Source organism: Notothenia coriiceps, unplaced genomic scaffold (assembly GCF_000735185.1).
Source record: "Notothenia coriiceps isolate Sejong01 unplaced genomic scaffold, NC01 NC01_scaffold00035625, whole genome shotgun sequence".
Classification (NCBI taxonomy): domain Eukaryota; kingdom Metazoa; phylum Chordata; class Actinopteri; order Perciformes; family Nototheniidae; genus Notothenia; species Notothenia coriiceps.
Genome location: NW_011368326.1, coordinates 1 through 18,323, shown reverse-complemented (window position 1 = coordinate 18,323; position 18,323 = coordinate 1). Strand labels below are relative to the sequence as shown.

Genomic DNA, 18,323 nt, shown 5'->3' with positions numbered 1-18,323 from the left:
TTATTTTGGTGAAAGTAACTCAAAAGTAATATAAAAGTAGTATAACTCATTACGCTTGAGAGACAGTAATATTGTAATGTAACTTATTACTTAAAGAGACAGTAATATGTACTGTATTACATGTTGGAAGTAACTTGCCCAACACTGTTGGTAAGTACAGTATGCCTGTGTCTAGTCTAGAAGACAGGGTGAGCCAGATCCCTGAGGGGGCTCTTCTTTTACATTACATTACTACATTACATTACATTACATGTTACTTGTTAGACACTTTTATCCAAAGCAACTTACATACTCAATACTGTGGACAATCCCCACAGGAGCACTTTGGGGTGAAGTGTCTCAGGGACACAACGACATGCTGACATGACATGCAAAGAACTTTTAAATAGCTTGCTACTTAATAAACCAACTATTTGACTCACAGTATCAAATAAAAAATGATTTTAGGATTTAAAAAAGTGTTATATCTTCCGCTAAGATAAAATGGTCTGTTCCAATGCGTAACAACGACTGGAACTGAGGCGCGATTATGGAAAGTTACGTGATTTCCTTCTTTAGTCGGAAAGAGGTGAGCTTGTCGCTGTATTTGCACACCGCCACCTCAAAAGAAGGAGCCATATTCAGCGGTGAGTGTGACTACAGACGGAGTTAACTGTTTCACGGAGGGGGAGTGTGTAGGGGTCGGTTTGGAATAGGGCCTAAATGTCATCCTTGTCTAACCCATTCGGCTGCGTCCCAAACTCATCTCTGGCTCCTGCTCTTTCTACATGTGCTCCCTCCTCTTGCAGGAGGGCAGTAAAAGTGTAAGCAATAAGGTGGGGGCTCCAGCAGGCCTACTTGAAAACAAGAATCAGGTCAAGAGGTCATGTTGGGACTGTGTCTGTGGGCAGTGTACATCTATCCTGCTTCATGTCCTACTGTATAAAAAGTGGTGTATATTAGGATCCATAACTGATAGCCAACCAGTCGTGAGTTTAGTAGCAGTTTAACGATGCAAGATGTTTCCGGTGAGGTCACCTCAGTTCAAACAGCGAGGGGACGGCCTCTGAAAACCACTGAGACAGAAGTGTGCCTAAGTAGTTTATATTTGTTTATAGAATACATGATGGCTGTTGTATATTTAAGGTATTCTGTAAATATAATATAAATATTATAAATATATTTATCTTGATAGTTTGGATATCAACACCGTGTTTTTAAGGTTCAGAAGTACTTCAAATCCTTAACTCTCTCCGTGTCTTTGTTTTTTACTAATGTGCTCTCCATGTTTGTGAGGACCGAGTCCTCCGTGTAAATAATTTTTCCATGAAATGGCTTCAAATGCAATGTCTTTTTTTCCCCGTCAAAATTAAAGATCAAATATGGTCCATAAAATGATACTTATGTGATGTCTGTTTTTTGTCTTTGAACGGCAGTTTTTCCCAGAAATTCAATCAAGGTTTCCAAATCAAAACTTTCAAAATAAATCTTAATGTAAAAAACTTAAAAATACCATAAAATTAAACAACAACCAACCCAACCACAGTTACTACATACTTAATGTAAGAACATACCAAAAGAAGTATTATAATATCAGAAATATGTGTTCAAAAGAAATCAAAACCCTCAAAGTACACCCTGTAGCGAGTAAAACTCTAACACAGGAAAGACCTGTCTGTGCTGCCTCAGAACGCCTCGTTGGACATTTCTCTTTTTCCATTGTTTGCTTCCTGGGTTCTGTGACGTGTGAACACCCCAATCAACAACAAATGACCGGATTGGCCCAAATGGACCAATCAGCGGAGCACCTCACACACCAGGATCCCTTGGCTAACTAACAGGGAGTCCCATTGACTTGCATAGAGCTCCCTGAACGCTGGTAATAGACGAGTTGGGATGGCGGAGAAATTCTCTCTGCAGACCCATTCTCACAGCGTTAGAAACCTTTTTCTTACTCAATATCAAGCCACACTTATTGTTTTTACTTCGGCTGTGAGAGTTTGTGTGTGCTCAGGATGAGTTTCACTGTGTCTCTCTGTATCGCCGACCCGGAAACCTGTCCGCTCCTCGCAGCAGCAAGCCTCGCAACGTCCCGACCAATCAGAGCACACTGGGCTCACAGGGGGGGAGGAGCTCCAACAAGCCGTTTAGGACAGAGAGTGAATACACATACTATACAGAGATGCTGTATGAGAAACCAACGTGAGTTTGGAAAATTGATCAATTTGAATATATTGTACATTCTCAACAATGGAATTATGATCAGTAGAAATGGCCATGACATGAGACCTTTAAGTATTTTTACTTTTATAAAAAGAGGAATAACCAATACAATGTTTACACACACTCACGTCCTTCTTGCTCTGAAAATAAAAACAGCACAATCCCAGTAAATAAAATAGCATTTACGTATTGTTGACTTCACAAAATGTAACTCAAATGACATAAAAGCTTTGTAGAAAGTCGGCAGCATATGAGAAGTGGTAAACACACACACGTGCAAATAAATAATCAAATATACACTTTTTTAAAAGGCTATTTTCTTTGGCTTTCTTTCCAGTTTTTTTTTTAAATCATACAACAGGTAAACAAACACTTCTTCTCAGGAGCAGGGGGTCTTCCTGAACATCTGCGCTGCTGATAACAACGCAACCCGACCATCTGTGTCCCTTTTAGAAACATGTCTCTTTACTAATCACAAAAAGATGTCTGGTGAAACACGGCAAATAAGTGCATCTTCAAAAACAACAAATATTGATTACTTGAATGGCTTTTCTTTCAGAGTGGTTCATTGCATTGTGCTCTCCTTCATTAGCTCTGGGTCAGTGCACTTGATAGTCAGTATGGCTGTCAGAAACTGAGGTAAACATCCTTTAATGTGAGCTGCTCACACATCGCTCCACTGCAGAGAGGATCCCTTTCCACGAAGGCTCTGAAAAACATCATTGGTATAATTATTACCACCATCACGGTTACAACAACTACTAGTAAGAGTGTTAACATAAGGTACAAGTATGTTCTCCTTCATAATATCACACAGTTAACGAGATAATCATATGTAGATAAATGTATGCAATATAAAAAAATTAATTAAAAAACATATTCAAATTATAAAATGACAAAATGTGAATTAAATACATACTGTGTATACAAACCTGTGGGCTCAGTATTACATGTTGTCTTATCCTATTCTTTCTTAAACATATATTAAAAAATTAAAAATGAATGTGGATATGTAGCACCATGTGGCATATGTTTGCAAAGTACAATTAAAACAACTAAACTACATAATGGAAATAAATACATGCATTCAAACCTGTAGTCATCATTGAGCTCATATCCACATATTCAGATATGTTCAAAGTTTGTATTCAACTGTACAATATATATATTTTTTCTTTTCCTGCCAACTTACTTATAATATAATACACACTTTACTTCATATCGCGTGTAGCACCAGGTGGAAATGTATACAATACATTCAACCTGTGGGCTCAGTCATGATGGAGCTTTTATCCCCACATATGTATATATTATTACAGTATTTGTATTACTGCAAAGTATGTAAGTGTATTTCTTTTTCTGGCAACTTACTTATAGCATTACAAACTTTACTGAATCTCACTATGTAGCAAAAGCATGCTAAATTAATTTAAAGAAATAAAATGCTGAAATAGGAAACACGTACCAGCGTGTGGGTCAGTCACCGGGTAGCTGCTGTCTCATTTTGGCGGCGATCTGCTCTCGTTTCTCGCAGTGTTTCGTCAGGTCTTTGACCTCCATCGGCAGCGTGCTGTTCCACACCATCAGCACCGACTCGTCTGTGTGACACACACACACACACACACACACACACACACACACACACACACACACACACACACACACACAGAAAGAGGGGACGGAGTTAAAAAATTCCTTTACTAATCCATTTATTCAATTAGCATAGTATTTCCAGTCTTTCTAGCAAATATGCTATCTAAGGAAATAAAGAACATGTAATAGGCATGTCTGGTATGTCCTNGACACACACACACACACACACACACACACACACACACACACACACACACACACACACACACAGAGGGAACGGAGTTAAAAAATTCCTTTACTAATCAATTTATTCAATTAGCATAGTATTTCCAGTCTTTCTAGCAAATACGCTATCTAAGGAAATAAAGAACATGTAATAGGCATGTCTGGTATGTCCTNTGTGTTGCTGTGTGTTGCTCTGTGTTGCTGTGTGTTGCTGTGTGTTGCTGTGTGTTGCTGTATGTTGCTCTGTGTTGCTGTGTGTTGCTCTGTGTTGCTCTGTGTTGCTGTGTGTTGCTGTGTGTTGCTGTGTGTTGCTGTGTGTTGCTGTGTGTTGCTCTGTGTTGCTCTGTGTTGCTGTGTGTTGCTCTGTGTTGCTCTGTGTTGCTGTGTGTTGCTGTGTGTTGCACTGTGTTGCTGTGTGTTGCTGTGTGTTGCTGTGTGTTGCTCTGTGTTGCTGTGTGTTGCTGTGTGTTGAATAGGCATGTCTGGTATGTCCTGTAGATTCAATTTGTGCTGTGTGTTGCTCTGTGTTGCTGTGTGTTGCTGTGTGTTGCTCTGTGTTGCTGTGTGTTGCTGTGTGTTGCTCTGTGTTGCTGTGTGTTGCTCTGTGTTGCTCTGTGTTGCTGTGTGTTGCTGTGTGTTGCTCTGTGTTGCTGTGTGTTGCTGTGTGTTGCTCTGTGTTGCTGTGTGTTGCTGTGTGTTGCTGTGTGTTGCTGTGTGTTGCTCTGTGTTGCTGTGTGTTGCTGTGTGTTGCTGTGTGTTGCTGTGTGTTGCTGTGTGTTGCTGTGTGTTGCTCTGTGTTGCTCTGTGTTGCCGTGTGTTGCCGTACACACACACACACACACACTTTAGAGAAACTCACACAGCGAGACGGCTGTTTTCATCAGCGTGTGGCACAAACAATAACCACCATCACACTCACCGAACTGATTTGTGTCCTGTGGGAGTTTTCTGCCCAGAACCAGCACCACGTTCTTCCAGTTTAGTGTTTCTGTTCCGGAGGAAATGATCTTTAGTCACTCTTGAAAGACAGAGGCTTGACAGAAAGGCTTTGGAAAACATGTTGAATATAATAAACAGTCAAGCTGTGAGCAGCAGGCTGGTTCACCCAACAACCCAGACAGACTCACTGTGATGGAAAGCAGTTGGCAGTGTTTGATGTTTTCTATAATCATTCAGCTTCCTTACCTTTTTTTTCTTTTTATTTCAAGTGTTTTTGCTTTGGATTTATGTAACTTTAATTTATTCTTGGCCTAAATACTGTGCTGTTTATTTATAAACCCAGTAGAAAGTAGAAAGTGTTAAATAGACAAAGTTCATCTTGAAGCTGTGGAAAACATGCAAATAAAATGACTGAGTATGTGCAGGAAACATTTATTCTGAGGCGTCTGAGATTATCACCATCTCATATAAACATTAACATTTATGCTAATTAGGCAAATTAGGGTTAGGGTTGTATTGAATTAGCTAAATCCCTCCAAATTAACATAATGTTATATAACTACTTTCACTGTGGACTCCTAACCCGTAGAGGGAGCTGTTTAAAGATTTCTATTAATTTTATTCTATTTTCAATTTTGTATTCTATTTTAAACTCATGTGTAATTCCTGTTACCATGCTAATCCCACAAAAGAAATACCTATTTGGGATAAATAAAGTACATCTCAAATCTCTTTTAAGTGTGTTGTTTATTTACCTTAAAAGCACTGAACAGATAAAATGTATTATAATTATTTATTTATTTGAATTATTATTATCATTTGTTGTAGTAAAAGTAGTAGTAGTAGTAGTAGTAGTAGTAGTAGTAGTTGTAGTAGTAGTAGTAGTAGTTAGTAGTAGTACTAGTAGTAGTAGTAGTAGTAGTACTAGTACTAGTAGTAGTAGTAGTAGTAGTAGTTAGTAGTAGTAGTTCAAGTAGTAGTAGTAGTAGTAGTAGTAGTAGTAGTAGTAGTAGTTAGTAGTAGTAGCAGTAGTACTAGTAGTAGTAGTAGCAGTAGTAGTACTAGTAGTAGTAGTAGTAGTAGTAGTAGCAGTAGTAGTACTAGTAGTAGTAGTAGTAGTAGTAGTAGTTAGTAGTAGTAGCAGTAGTAGTAGTAGTTAGTAGTAGTAGCAGTAGTAGTAGTAGTAGTAGTAGTAGTAGTAGTAGTAGTAGTAGTTCAAGTAGTAGTAGTAGTAGAAGTATGTAAGTATGAGATGTCTGTCAATAAACATCCTCCAGTTTGTGTTCTCCTCACACAGACATCATGATACAAAATGTGCAACAGTGTCCATGCATGCTGTCATCACATGAAAATATTACTAAAAGCATGCATAATGAAATATATATATATAAACTTAACACAAAAAGTAAGGACATTTGTGTGTGGTAGAGGATTTCCTTGTTGTAACAATGCTTCTATGTGGGTATGTATGCCAAGAAGCAACAAAGAAAGAATCTACCAAACACAAATGTCCTTACTTTGTGTGTTAAGTTTATAAATGAGAGTTGTCCCCACCTATGAGAGCGGAGCTGATGCAGCGGATGGAGGCGCAGCAGGGCCCCACCACCTGCAGAGGCTGGTGTTTGCAGAGCTCCAGCAGCAGCAGGTGCCCCCCCCGGGTGCCGATCCACAGGGTCGCAGCGCTCTGCACCAGCAGGGCCTTCACCTGGGCCCAGGGGGGGGCCACATTAGGGGCGGGGTCCACCTCGCTGGCCTTCTTACAGCCGGAGTCATCTCTACAGGGAAGGGGGGGGGGGGACACAGCTGCAGTCACACACACAAGACCTCCAGACTGACATCCCACAGGACATCAAACTGTAAATCCTGAGGTCTGTGAAGTGTCACCACTCACAAGCTGTATGTTTATAACACACGGTTCATTTCTACATCTCAATTCAATTCAAAGGTGTTATCGTGATATGCTCAAAGCTACAGTGTAGAAATGGCAATGAAATTCTTCTGACCTGAGCTCCTCCAACATAATAATATAAAAATACAAAATAAAAAGTAGTACAAAAAGTCCATATACATGTATAGAATAGAATATGATATGTACAAGAACAGAATGTGAAATAAATGTAAATTAAGACCAAATTAAATACGGGTTATTGCGTGGATAACTATTTATATAAATAAGCATATTGCAAACACATCTGTTTACCGTATCCACATGTTTATATATTAATACAGTATTTAGTCTTGTGTTCTTGTGTCTTTACTGTCTTGTTGTTGAATTCTATGTGATTTAAAGACCATGGACGGGCATTTTAAATCAGAAAAAGTGTTTCTGGATTATCCAAAAATCACCATTTAGTTTTCTGTGTATAACATGTTACACATGGTGCTATGTGTGTTATAATGATATATTTAATTGTTTTTATTTTACCTTTATTTAACCAGGATGGGTCTCATATGCCTGTTTGGCTTTCCAGACACACTCAAAACAAACCCAGCACAGACAGTGCAGGTTCTAGAGTCTGTGGGGGCCCTAGGCAAACATTCACTGGGGGCCCCTCGAACCAGCTTTTCATCACCACGCACAGCTGAGAGCGGAGCAAGGCAACGAAACTTAAGTTAAGAAGCAGCATTGTAAGGCGCACTACGCATGGGGCCGCCTTGAGGGGGTTTCCCGACATGTCGTTGCAGTAAATGAAAGGGTGTTTCATGTTGTCGTTGCTGTGGACCTTCTTAATCTACCTTGTTTGGGGTTGCCTGCCTTGCAAGTCCGCAAGCGGCGGCTCTGATAGTTCAATAAAGAGATATCTACCTGATGATCTGAGCGCAGTCGATGGAGTCCACCATCCTCTCGCTGCGTTTGTCCCAAACCTCGACCACAGGCGTCCCTTTGCTCAGGTACACATATTTATCCACAACCATCCGAGACACACACGCTTCACCGGCCAGCGACCGCTGCTGCCTGAAGGATACAACAACATGAGGACAGAGTTAAACTTCAAACTCGATCTCATTCTAGAATATCTTTCTTCTTCCTCAATATTTCCCTATTTTTCTCAAAAACATTTGTTAGAAAGAATTTGATTTGTGTTGGGCATTTCTTTTGGTCCTTTATCTAACAGACACATTTCATTTCTTGTGATCAAACGTTAACGCATTCCTGTCGCAAATGATTTCCTGAGTTTCAATTAAGCGACTATAGACCCCACGCTATCCGGTGACTTATGGACTCACTGAAAGATGAGGTTGGGTCTGGTGTCGAAGCTCCTGCAGACGTCGTAGTCGGCGGTGAACGAGAGGACCCTCATCCCGCAGCCGGCCCACACACACCTGCTGTCCAGAGAATACACGGACTGACCCAGACACACGAGCGGCGTGCTGCCACTGCCCACGGTGAGCGACTTCACCGGCTGCCCGCTCTTCTGCTGCAGGGGGGGGAGGAGAGGAGAGAGGGGAGGTCACAAGAAGGTGAGGAATACAGTTTGGTACATGTTAGATTTTAAGAACAAAAACTTGATCTTCCATTCATTATCTAACACGTACCTTTAGTACAGAGTCCTCATAGATGGTAAGGACTCCATTGGCGGTCCCAACCAGCAGGTAATTCTTTCTTTGGCTGAAGAATTATACAAAAAACATAATAAATCTACCTGAGATTGAGGGGCGGGGCTTAGAGTGAGGGGTGTGTGTGTGACTGCGTGAGTGAGTGAGTGAGTGAGTGAGTGAGTGAGTGAGTGAGTGAGTGAGTGAGTGAGTGTATGTGTGTGAGTGTGAGTGTGTGTGTCTTCCAGTGAGTCCATAAGTCAACAGATAGCTTGGCTTCTAAAGTCACTTATTGAAACTCAGCATCATGACCTTATTTAACTTTTAAGATGACAACATTAGTAACAGTAGGAAGAATTTAATCAACATGGTTTCAGAACTCGAAATAACCCGAAATCAAATGAGCAAAACTGTATTTTGTAAATGAAAATGCTTAAGACTGTTTAATCTCACATATCTTTTGTTAATTGAATTCACTAGAGATCATAAACAGCCATATACCAAGATGCCAAAAGTGATGACAGTGTTGGCATTCAGACAATTGGTCAGTTAATTGTACTTTTTGGAAAGATGAATTACATTTTCATAAACCTCTGAGGATGATTCCCTAAATATTTAGCAGACCCTAAAATGTAAAATACCCTGAAGCAGCCATGCTAGATCCAATACGCCTTCTAACCAAGCATTACAATGAATATGTCCTAAAATGTGCAATGGATGTTCATGTTTCTCCCATCTTGAAACTTATATTTTAATGACCCCCCCCTCATTTGTTTAAGTCAGACCAATACATCCATTTGTTACACGAGAAGTATCATCACACATCAAATATAATATCTTACGCTCGACGAGGGTGCACGTGGAAGTAGAGCGAGGTGACGGCGTCAGTGACACTCTGCAGGTAGTGCCATTTCGACAGGTCCTCAGTGCTGATACACACCAAGTACCCTGATTGGGTGCCAGCCACCAGCCAATCACAGGCCTCCGTTGGGATTTGGACGGTCACGACACACAAGACAGGACTGGTGTCGATGTCCTGCAGGAGGAAGAGAAGTAAATGATTAATTTGGTTTGTAATTTGGGGGCGATTGTAATTGTATTGTAGTATCACTGTTCATGTTTTATGGTTCAGTGATATAACTCTTTCTGTTGGTTTCTACCCCGTTCTTGAATAATGTTCCTCCTTTGTTAGTGTCATTCTTTGTCATACTCTATAAAGCACTTCGTCAAGCATGAAAGGTGCTATATAAATAAAGTTTCTCCACATATTTATCGAATCTTAAATCTATCGATCATAAATCTATTGATTAGATTTATGATTCGAAACTTACAAAAGTCCGGCTGAACAAAACGTGCATTTATCAAACAGGTCCGTTTTCCACAGATCTTGTTTTTTTTTACAATATTCCAAAATCCTATGGAGAAATCTCGTTGCTTTTTTGTCGAGGGAATCCATGAGCAGCTTACTTCAGGGTTGACCTACAAAAATACGTCATCACTGCACCAATCTGTAGCTAATAATTAGGGTGCATTAGCGCTGTTGGTACCTGTGTAGAGACTGCGTTGGTGTCCAGGTCCACGGCTGTGATGAAGCCCCTCCTCTGGGTGCTGCTGCCCCCCCCCACCCAGGCTGTGTGTCTGATGGAGGGTCCGTCCCCGCTGCCAGAGCTCACCGTGAAGCACTCAGTGTTGAACGCACGGGGGACCACCAGCTCCCTCATCAGGCACAACATCTGGCCCGAATTCAGCCGATCAAACACCTGCACACGCCACAGAGGAGGACACACATCATTAGTTTTGTCCTAAACCTGGAAATGAGTCGCCATTTCATATCACTTCTGGGTTCCCTCGTATCAAAGTGAATGGTTTCTTTAAGCCTGAAAGAATACCCCACTTGCTAAAAAGTAACTAAAAACGTCATAACGTCGAACATTAGCCGCCTTTAGCTTAGCGATGGTGATGTGACGTAATTTGACCATGATTACGTTTATTTAAAGCGTTTGTACTTCTTGTGATTGCATTTACGCTTCAAAAAGAATAAGTGGTGTCAATATATGGAGATTATCTTGCTGAACACAGCGTGTAAATATCATAAATGTGTGTTTGCCACAGAGCTTAATTTCTGAAATATTCCAAAATCCAAAGGAAAAGGCTTTTTGTGGAGGTAGCCCTTGTTATGCTAACTCCTAATGTGAAGCTGCTAAGAAGTGCATTGTTGGTTGCAGCAGTGTAACGTTGTTGATCACACCACCAGGGGGCGCTCTAGATAAACGTGTCTGTACTTTACTAAGGTCCCATTTCACACCTGAGCAGAAGTGGGTCGAGCCTGAGGACTTTCCCTCAAACAGTCCTTCATCAGCTCCTGGAGGCCCGGCCAGGGGGAGCAGCCGTATTGTTTCACTGGGTCTGTGGACGGGACGGGAGAGTCAAAGGTCACTCGGGTATATGTTGAGGGGGATTCTGCGTTCAAGTTCATTAAACCACGTTTAAAAAAGGACGACATTTCTTAAAGTATGAGTACATTTAAAGGTGACATGTTATAAAGGCACTAACAGGGAGTAATAGCTGATATCAGTCTTTAATGATGACGCCTTTAAAAGAATCAGAAACTGGTTTATTAGCAGGTAGGTGGACACGTACGAGGGATTTGACTTGGTGTCGTGGTGCATACATACAAGTAAAAAAAAAAATGTGAGAACTATTTTAAGAACACTAGAATAACATAAAAAATAAGAACAAAAATAGCAAAAAGGGCGCTCGAGTCCCATCTATTTGCCAAGGCCTTCAGCCCCCAGTTTATTTGTTGTTATGTTTGTCTGACTGTTTGTCTGACTGATTCTTGTTGTTTTTTTTTTTCTGCAAAGCGACCTTGGGTCCCCTGAAAAGCGCTATATAAATCTAAGTTATGATTACCTGGCAGTTTCCCCTGCACGGCGACCTCGTCGAACTCGCTGGGGAACTTCATGCCGTCAGAGATGCGCTCCCCACAGGTCAGCAGGTCGTAGAGCAGCAGGCCGAACGAGAACACGTCCGCCTGCTGGTTGTAGATCACGTTCCCTCGGGCGATCTCTGGAGCTCTGAAGCCTGCGAGATATAGAGAGCAATCCATTTGAATAAGCAACAAAGTGATACTGCCCGTGAACTTACAACCCAGTGTCTGTCTGCACTGCCTGTGTTTTATCATGTTCTGTTTTTTAGTATTCCAGTAATGTATGTTGCATGTTTTTATTTGATTGTATTTACTTGTTACTTGCTTTAAGGTTGACTTACAAAATCTGTCCAGGGACTACAGATGAAAAATAGACTCTTGGCTAACTGGCACATTTACAGAAATGTTAATTGATGTGCACTGTCCCTGTTAAATAAATGAATAAATACAAATAAATAAACTGTAATTGCAGATCCTCATTGTGTATTTCTATCTTTTTTGTGTCATTGCTATTACTACAGCATAATTCTCTTTTTAATGTTATCATCTTTGTTGGAGCCAATTTGCTTTGGGTTGTGCAGGGGGTTTGTCTATGTGTGTGTGAACGCGTCATCATCCGATCTGCGCACCTGGGATCACGGGAGGTAATTAACCTATATATGTGGGCACGGGTGATCAGCTGGGACGAAAGGTTAGAGAGGAAGCCACACGCTTTTCCACCGTGTTGACCGCGATTGTTTGTGTTTGAGCGTGTGCGTGATCGTTATGTTTTAAAAAATACTTTAGATACGTGAGTCTTAAAAGAACATTTTAACCGTGGACAAGTAAATAAAGCATTTCAAATGACATCATGGTGGACCTCATCCTTAACAACAACACGCGTTGGGAACTCTGACTGCTAACCTCCATGAGTGGCCTTTTTCGATGAGCGATCGCCGCTACAATCTTTTTTGTATTTCTTTTTTATATAGCACCTGCATCTTCTCCTGTTATTGTGTTAAATAAAGTGTTTAAAAAAGAGTGTGAAAGTAATAAGAAAGTGGAGAGTTTCACCTGGCGTTCCCTCGGAGCTCCTCACCCCCATGGCGCAGCAGTACTGAGCGATGCCGAAGTCTGTGATCTTGGCGATGATCTCCGAGTCCGTCTTCAGGTTGAAGAGGAGGACGTTGTGCGGCTTCAGGTCCCGGTAGATGATCATGGCTGAGTGGAGGTACCTGGTCACACAGAAAGGAAGGGACAACGTGGATTCTATGTCATATTTTTTGCATTTTCGACACTATAGTTTTATAAGTGTTGAACCTGATTCTGAAGATCCGTATGGTATTCCATTCAGTACATTTTGGTTGATGATTTTATCAAAAAACATATGAGAAATTATAGCATCTTTGCACTTAGCCTACATCCAAAATGATACTGTAATGTACGATATTGTTATTTGATCTTCACAAGACTTTTATCAGTCAACATGTTTCGAGGAAATAAACAACAACATTTCCAATACTTCCAAATATTGTCAAGAAAATAGACTAAACAAGCCAAAACAAGAAAAGCAATTAAATGCCATAATTCCCAAAAATAAATGTCTGTTATTTATTTGTCAGATTGCAGTAAAATGGGAGAGAGAAGAAAGAGACAGATACATAAAGTGGTTTGACATGCAACAAAGATCCTAAAGCTAGTGGTTATGGTTCAATTGCACACCCTTTAATCATTTGCTGACCAATGCTCTCTTTAGGCGCATTCACACCGCAGTACTTTTCCCACAAAGGTTCATGAGAACTTAGTTCATCAGAACTTTTTAGTTCTGATGAACTAAGTTCTCACCGGTACGTACAGATCGCGTTCACACCGGAATAAGTCCCTGGGGGTGGATTAAGCAAATGAAGCCGCTGACGTCACTTCTTCTTCTTCTGCTGCTTTGGGTTTACTGGCAGGCCGCAAACAACTTCACGGCGTATACTGCCGCCCAAAATCCCCGGCCGTTGGGGTGCTGGGACTCCCAGCAGCTTCTACTGAAGCCTTCAGAGTAAATCGCCAGAACGCCGACACCTCCTCATCTCCACCGCTCCCATGTTTTATTTTGTGTTGCCATAAGTTAGTCTCTCTGCGTTTCTGCGCTGGGCTAATGCTAATAATGCTAATAAAATGGTGGCTTCACAACACTTTTTTTGAGTTTTACGGGGCGTGGTTTGCAATCCGCCCAGCCAATCAGAAATATAGCTCTTTTCTCACAAGAGAGCCGCATGAGAGTCCCTGGACGGAAAAGGGGGTAAAAAGGTTCTCATGAACTAATTTTAGTTCCGGCTCTTTTTGGTGTGAACGCGACATTTCGGAACTATATCGGAACTAAAGTGGGAAAAGTACGGCTCTTGTTCACCCCTCACTCCGTACCTGAGTCCGTCGGCCACCTGCAGGGCGATCCTGTGCTGCAGCTTCCTGTTCAGGCTGCCGTGCTCGTGCTCAAAGAGGGAGTCCAGAGAGCCTCTGAGAGCCAGCTCCATCACCAGGACCTGAGGGGAGCAGCCGGCCCCCAGCAGAGCCACCAGGCTGGGGTGGTGGAGGCGGCCCAACACCGCCAACTCCTGGAGGCCAGCGGAGAAAGAATTGAGTCATTGTACTGTCCAAAACACATATTATTTGTTTACGTCACTTTTATTTGTATTTGTTGAGCACTTCCGGCAATCGTCACGTTGGACTGTTTGGAGGTTAAATGATCAGCGGTACCTGTCTGAGGAGTCTGTAGGTGTAAAACTCAGACGCATGCTTGTTGAATATTTTCACGGCGACTTCTTCATTTTTGTAGACGCCTCGATAGACAGTCCCGAAGCCCCCGTCCCCTGTAGAGGACAAACATCATATATTTACACATCCCTTTTAAACACTTTAGAAATGAGTATGTGTTTTGACCAAAAAAAGCCACAAAAGAGAAAATAATAAAGCTCCTTGTGTTGTACCTTTTATCAAAGCTTTTAGGTTTTAATGATATGTAAGAATGTCGATAAGATAAGATGTACTTTATTGATTCCAATTTAGGAAATGTTTGCGTATATGTGTGAAGAAATGACTTACCCAGACGGTTTTCTTTAACCATGTCCACCTCCAGCTCCTCGCTGTCCAGCATGGTCCCCGCCGGCTGGTCGCTCAGCACCAGGTCCGGAGCGATCTGAGAGATGGGGAGTTTGAAGCTCGGGTCCTTCGGGTTCACCAGCAGGAAATCTATATTTGATCAAATAATAATAGCCAACATTTTAGATTTTAAGGTAGGAAGATGAGGCGCTTCTGAGCACATTTAGAAAACAAAAACGTTGAGGTTAAAACTGACTTTTATGGATTAAAAAACGAATTGTTGAATTCATGCAAGAGGCGAAAAGTTTTACGGGGATTGACAATAACTAATATTTTTAATAAATGAAAATTAATAGCATGTTGATAATAGAAAACTGTGTATATTGAAAAAATAATCTTCAATTATTAAATTATTTTCCATTCTTGCTTCGTCTCCCTCCCTCCCCAACACACACTTGAGTTTTTCAGAATGCATTTGCCAAAAAAAGTAGACAAAACAAACAGTAAAACTAAACAAAGCTAAAGATGAATTTGACCGATAGATTTATTGATTTGTTCTACTATAGTAGTGCGATCATAGCTATAGGAAGCTTACTTTCTGAAACTTATTTGGCTTGTATAATACGTTAATAATGTAAAGGAAATCAGATATTGTGGCAGCCATAATTCTCACCGACAAAAACAGTTGTTGTATTTAAGTGTGATTTATGTACCATTTTCACACTTGGTGAAGAGGTCCTCCAGCAGGATCCGGCTCCTCTCCTGCCCGTCCTGGAAGCTGTAGAGCGCCCACTTCTTCAGGAGAGCTTCTCCGCTGCCGTGCACGTCCGTGTTCAGCAGGCCGGGGAACCACTCCTCCAGCAGCGAGTCCACGTGGTCCACGACCTGACCCAGCAGCACCCGGCCTGAGGGGGGGGGGACAGTCAACCATTTTAGAAAGATTGATTGATTGATTGATTGATACATTTCATTTCGAACAAGTAAAATAAATAATTGCAAAACAAGAAATGTTTTGCAGTGCATAGTCATGTAAGAGAAATCAAAACAAAAAATGCCATTTACAACAACAACAGCCTTAGCAACATAAACAGTCCCACATTTAGTGTTCGAAAAGGAGTGAGAAGAAGTATAATTTATTTAATCTCACCCCCTTGTCCCTAAATGATTTATTTATAATCTATAATCTGCAATAATTATCATTATTATTGTTATTATTATTATTATGAATCTGCTTTACCTGTTGATTGAAATATATACATATACACATAATGTCCATACACACAAGATAGATATTAAGTGTACTCAAAAGATAAAAGCATGGATGGAAGCTTGTTCGTTTAGTGGTCTTATTTTCTTAATTGGTCATTAACAACTGAAAACATTCAGGAATTGACTTTGAAAGTAACGATTTATTAAAAAAGGTGTATTTTATTGAGCTTTATCTTTAGGTGTGAATAGCGATTGAACGTTTTGTCCCTGAAGTTTTGTGTGATTTTGAGATGATTTGCATATTTATGTGTTTGGGCCCTTTTAGACAACACTGGAAACACTGCAGTGCCTCTGTGATTTATTTTATATACATTTTAATCAAGACAACCGATTTATAAGATAAGAGATATTTTACATCCCTTTTTTTACTTTTTATTTATTGAATTGTATTCCATACAAGACGTCTTCAAAATAGAAATCTAGTCTAATTTTTTTACATACAGTATAAAATGGTTTGCCTCAAAACCGTTTTTTTAACCTGAAGAAAAACATAAATAAATACAAAATAATTTTAAAAAGCCACTTCAATAATACAAACATGTTGTTTTTTTAAATTTATGATATTGCCAAATTTATACAAGATGATGAAATATAAGGTAAAAATAAAAACATTGGCACCTTTTCGTGAGGAGGGCACAGTGATCCTGACGAAGCTGGAGGGGTTCTCCTCCAGCGAGGCGGCCTCCAGCAGACAGTACGCCTCCGGAGACCAGCTCAGGTACACTCCTCTCCTCCAGTAGATCCGGTTGGGCCGCACCACTTTACCTGGAGAACACACAGCATGAACATTCATTCATTATTCTCTATCATAGTTTAAAGATGGTGTTTTAAATGTCAGGTCAAAGGGAAAAATCATCATCTCAGTTTCTATTAAAACAAGTTTTGCCAGTCCAAACTCAATCAAATTCAGTTTTCTTAAGACATAAAGCTACACAAGTAATTAAAAAGAAATGTATAATAGGCTTGCGCAATATCAACATTTCAGTATATCATATCATGCCATGCAGCCCTTATATCATATGAAAAATTGTAAAGTAGAGAATTTGGATATTTGAAAGACGAAAACTACATTTCCTACAATCTTTCCATGAAAAATTTACATATCGTATCATGTAGCATTTCCCTCCGAATAATGGTCGTAGGCTTTACTTTACTGATGAATTAGAATTTATTTGTAACTCCAGACCCAACGTAAGAGCTTGAGCCTCTTCGGGGGGTGCCAACATTTACATATACAGTCCGACCGTTCTTCTCTTTCTCCGCCGTTACATAGAAGCGATATTACTTTCTCCGTCACGTTGTTTTCAAAAGCTTCAACCACTTCCTGTCAGCCGCGTTAACTCGACTTCAAAATAAAAGCATACAAATGAAACAGAAAGTTCACCTAAATTACATTATAAGATATATATAAAACTGCAACGAAAGCAACAAAAACAATGCAACATCCCCTTCAGTCTCAAAAAACACAAATTGGGTTATCTACATTTCAGATTATCGAAAAAGTTGCCGATTATATTACTGTTGATCAACATATCTCTAAACTACAGTATAGTACCATGTATGAAAGAGTGACTGTGCGTACTGTAGTGTAACTCACCTCTTCCACAGAGCAGGAAGGAGGAGACCTCCAGCAGGCGGCTGATCTGACGCGCCCAGAAGTCCATGGGGAAGTACGGCATCTCGTACAGACGCACGATCACCTCCGAGTTCTCACAGTGAGGCAGCTCGATCACCGGCCTGTGTTTGGACAAACTGGAACGGAAGAAAGAGTTAAAGGTCCCCTATGATACTGTTTTTCATCAATACATTATAGGTCTCAGAAATATACAAAACATGTCTCTGAAGTGTTTGGCTCCAAACACCAAACAGATCATTGCAGCATTACCCATAATCCCCTCTGTTTCAGCCCTGTTTCAAAAGTGCTGATTCTCTGTCTGTTAAAAATAACACAAGGCGCTTTCACACCGGAGTACTTTTCCCAGGAATAGTTCCGATAGTTCCTGGGATTTTGCGTTCACACCAAAAAGATCTGGAACTAGAACTTTTTTTCGGGAACCTTATCCCCCCTTTTCAGTCCCTGCTAGAGAGGTGGTACTTTCCTGGAGAAGAAAAGGTTCCAATTTATGATTGGCTGGGCGAATTGCAAACCACGCCCCATAAAACTCAGAAAAGTTTTGTGAAGACCCCATTTTATTTGCTGGCATTAGCATTATTAGCATTAGCCCAGCGCACCAACGGAAAGAGGCTAACTGCCACCCGAAGACTCCGGGACTTCGGGTGGCAGTATATGCCGTGAAGTTGTTTGCGGCCTGCCAGTAAACCCAAAGCAGAAGAAGAAGAAGTGACGTCAGCGGCTTCATTTGCCTAATCTCCCCTCAGGGAACTTATTCCGGTGTGAACGCGATCTACTAAATAGTTCAGGAATTAAAGAGTTCCTGGGAAAAGTACTTGGTGTGAACGCGCCAATTGGTGCTCTAGGAGGAGATTCAGGTGATAAGGTGTGTGGGGGGGGGGGTTACCTTGGTTGCTGATTTGGCTAATGGTTACACAAGCCAACACATCG

General features: G+C 40.8%; 1 protein-coding gene across 1 annotated transcript; it reads right to left on the bottom strand.

Annotated features, from left to right (window-relative positions):
- Positions 1-2,282: 2,282 nt before the first annotated feature.
- On the bottom strand, positions 2,283-17,512 carry LOC104963122 (leucine-rich repeat serine/threonine-protein kinase 2-like; the record flags this gene model as incomplete). The annotated part of the gene is made up of 18 exons (XM_010791684.1): positions 2,283-2,911; positions 3,668-3,800; positions 4,940-5,008; positions 6,514-6,734; positions 7,766-7,915; positions 8,188-8,378; positions 8,497-8,569; positions 9,339-9,532; positions 10,044-10,256; positions 10,802-10,902; positions 11,410-11,580; positions 12,479-12,639; positions 13,817-14,007; positions 14,150-14,262; positions 14,495-14,641; positions 15,205-15,396; positions 16,379-16,525; positions 17,358-17,512. Coding segments are annotated over 17 exons (2,611 nt in total), but the record flags the coding sequence as incomplete, so codon positions are not given.
- Positions 17,513-18,323: the final 811 nt, after the last annotated feature.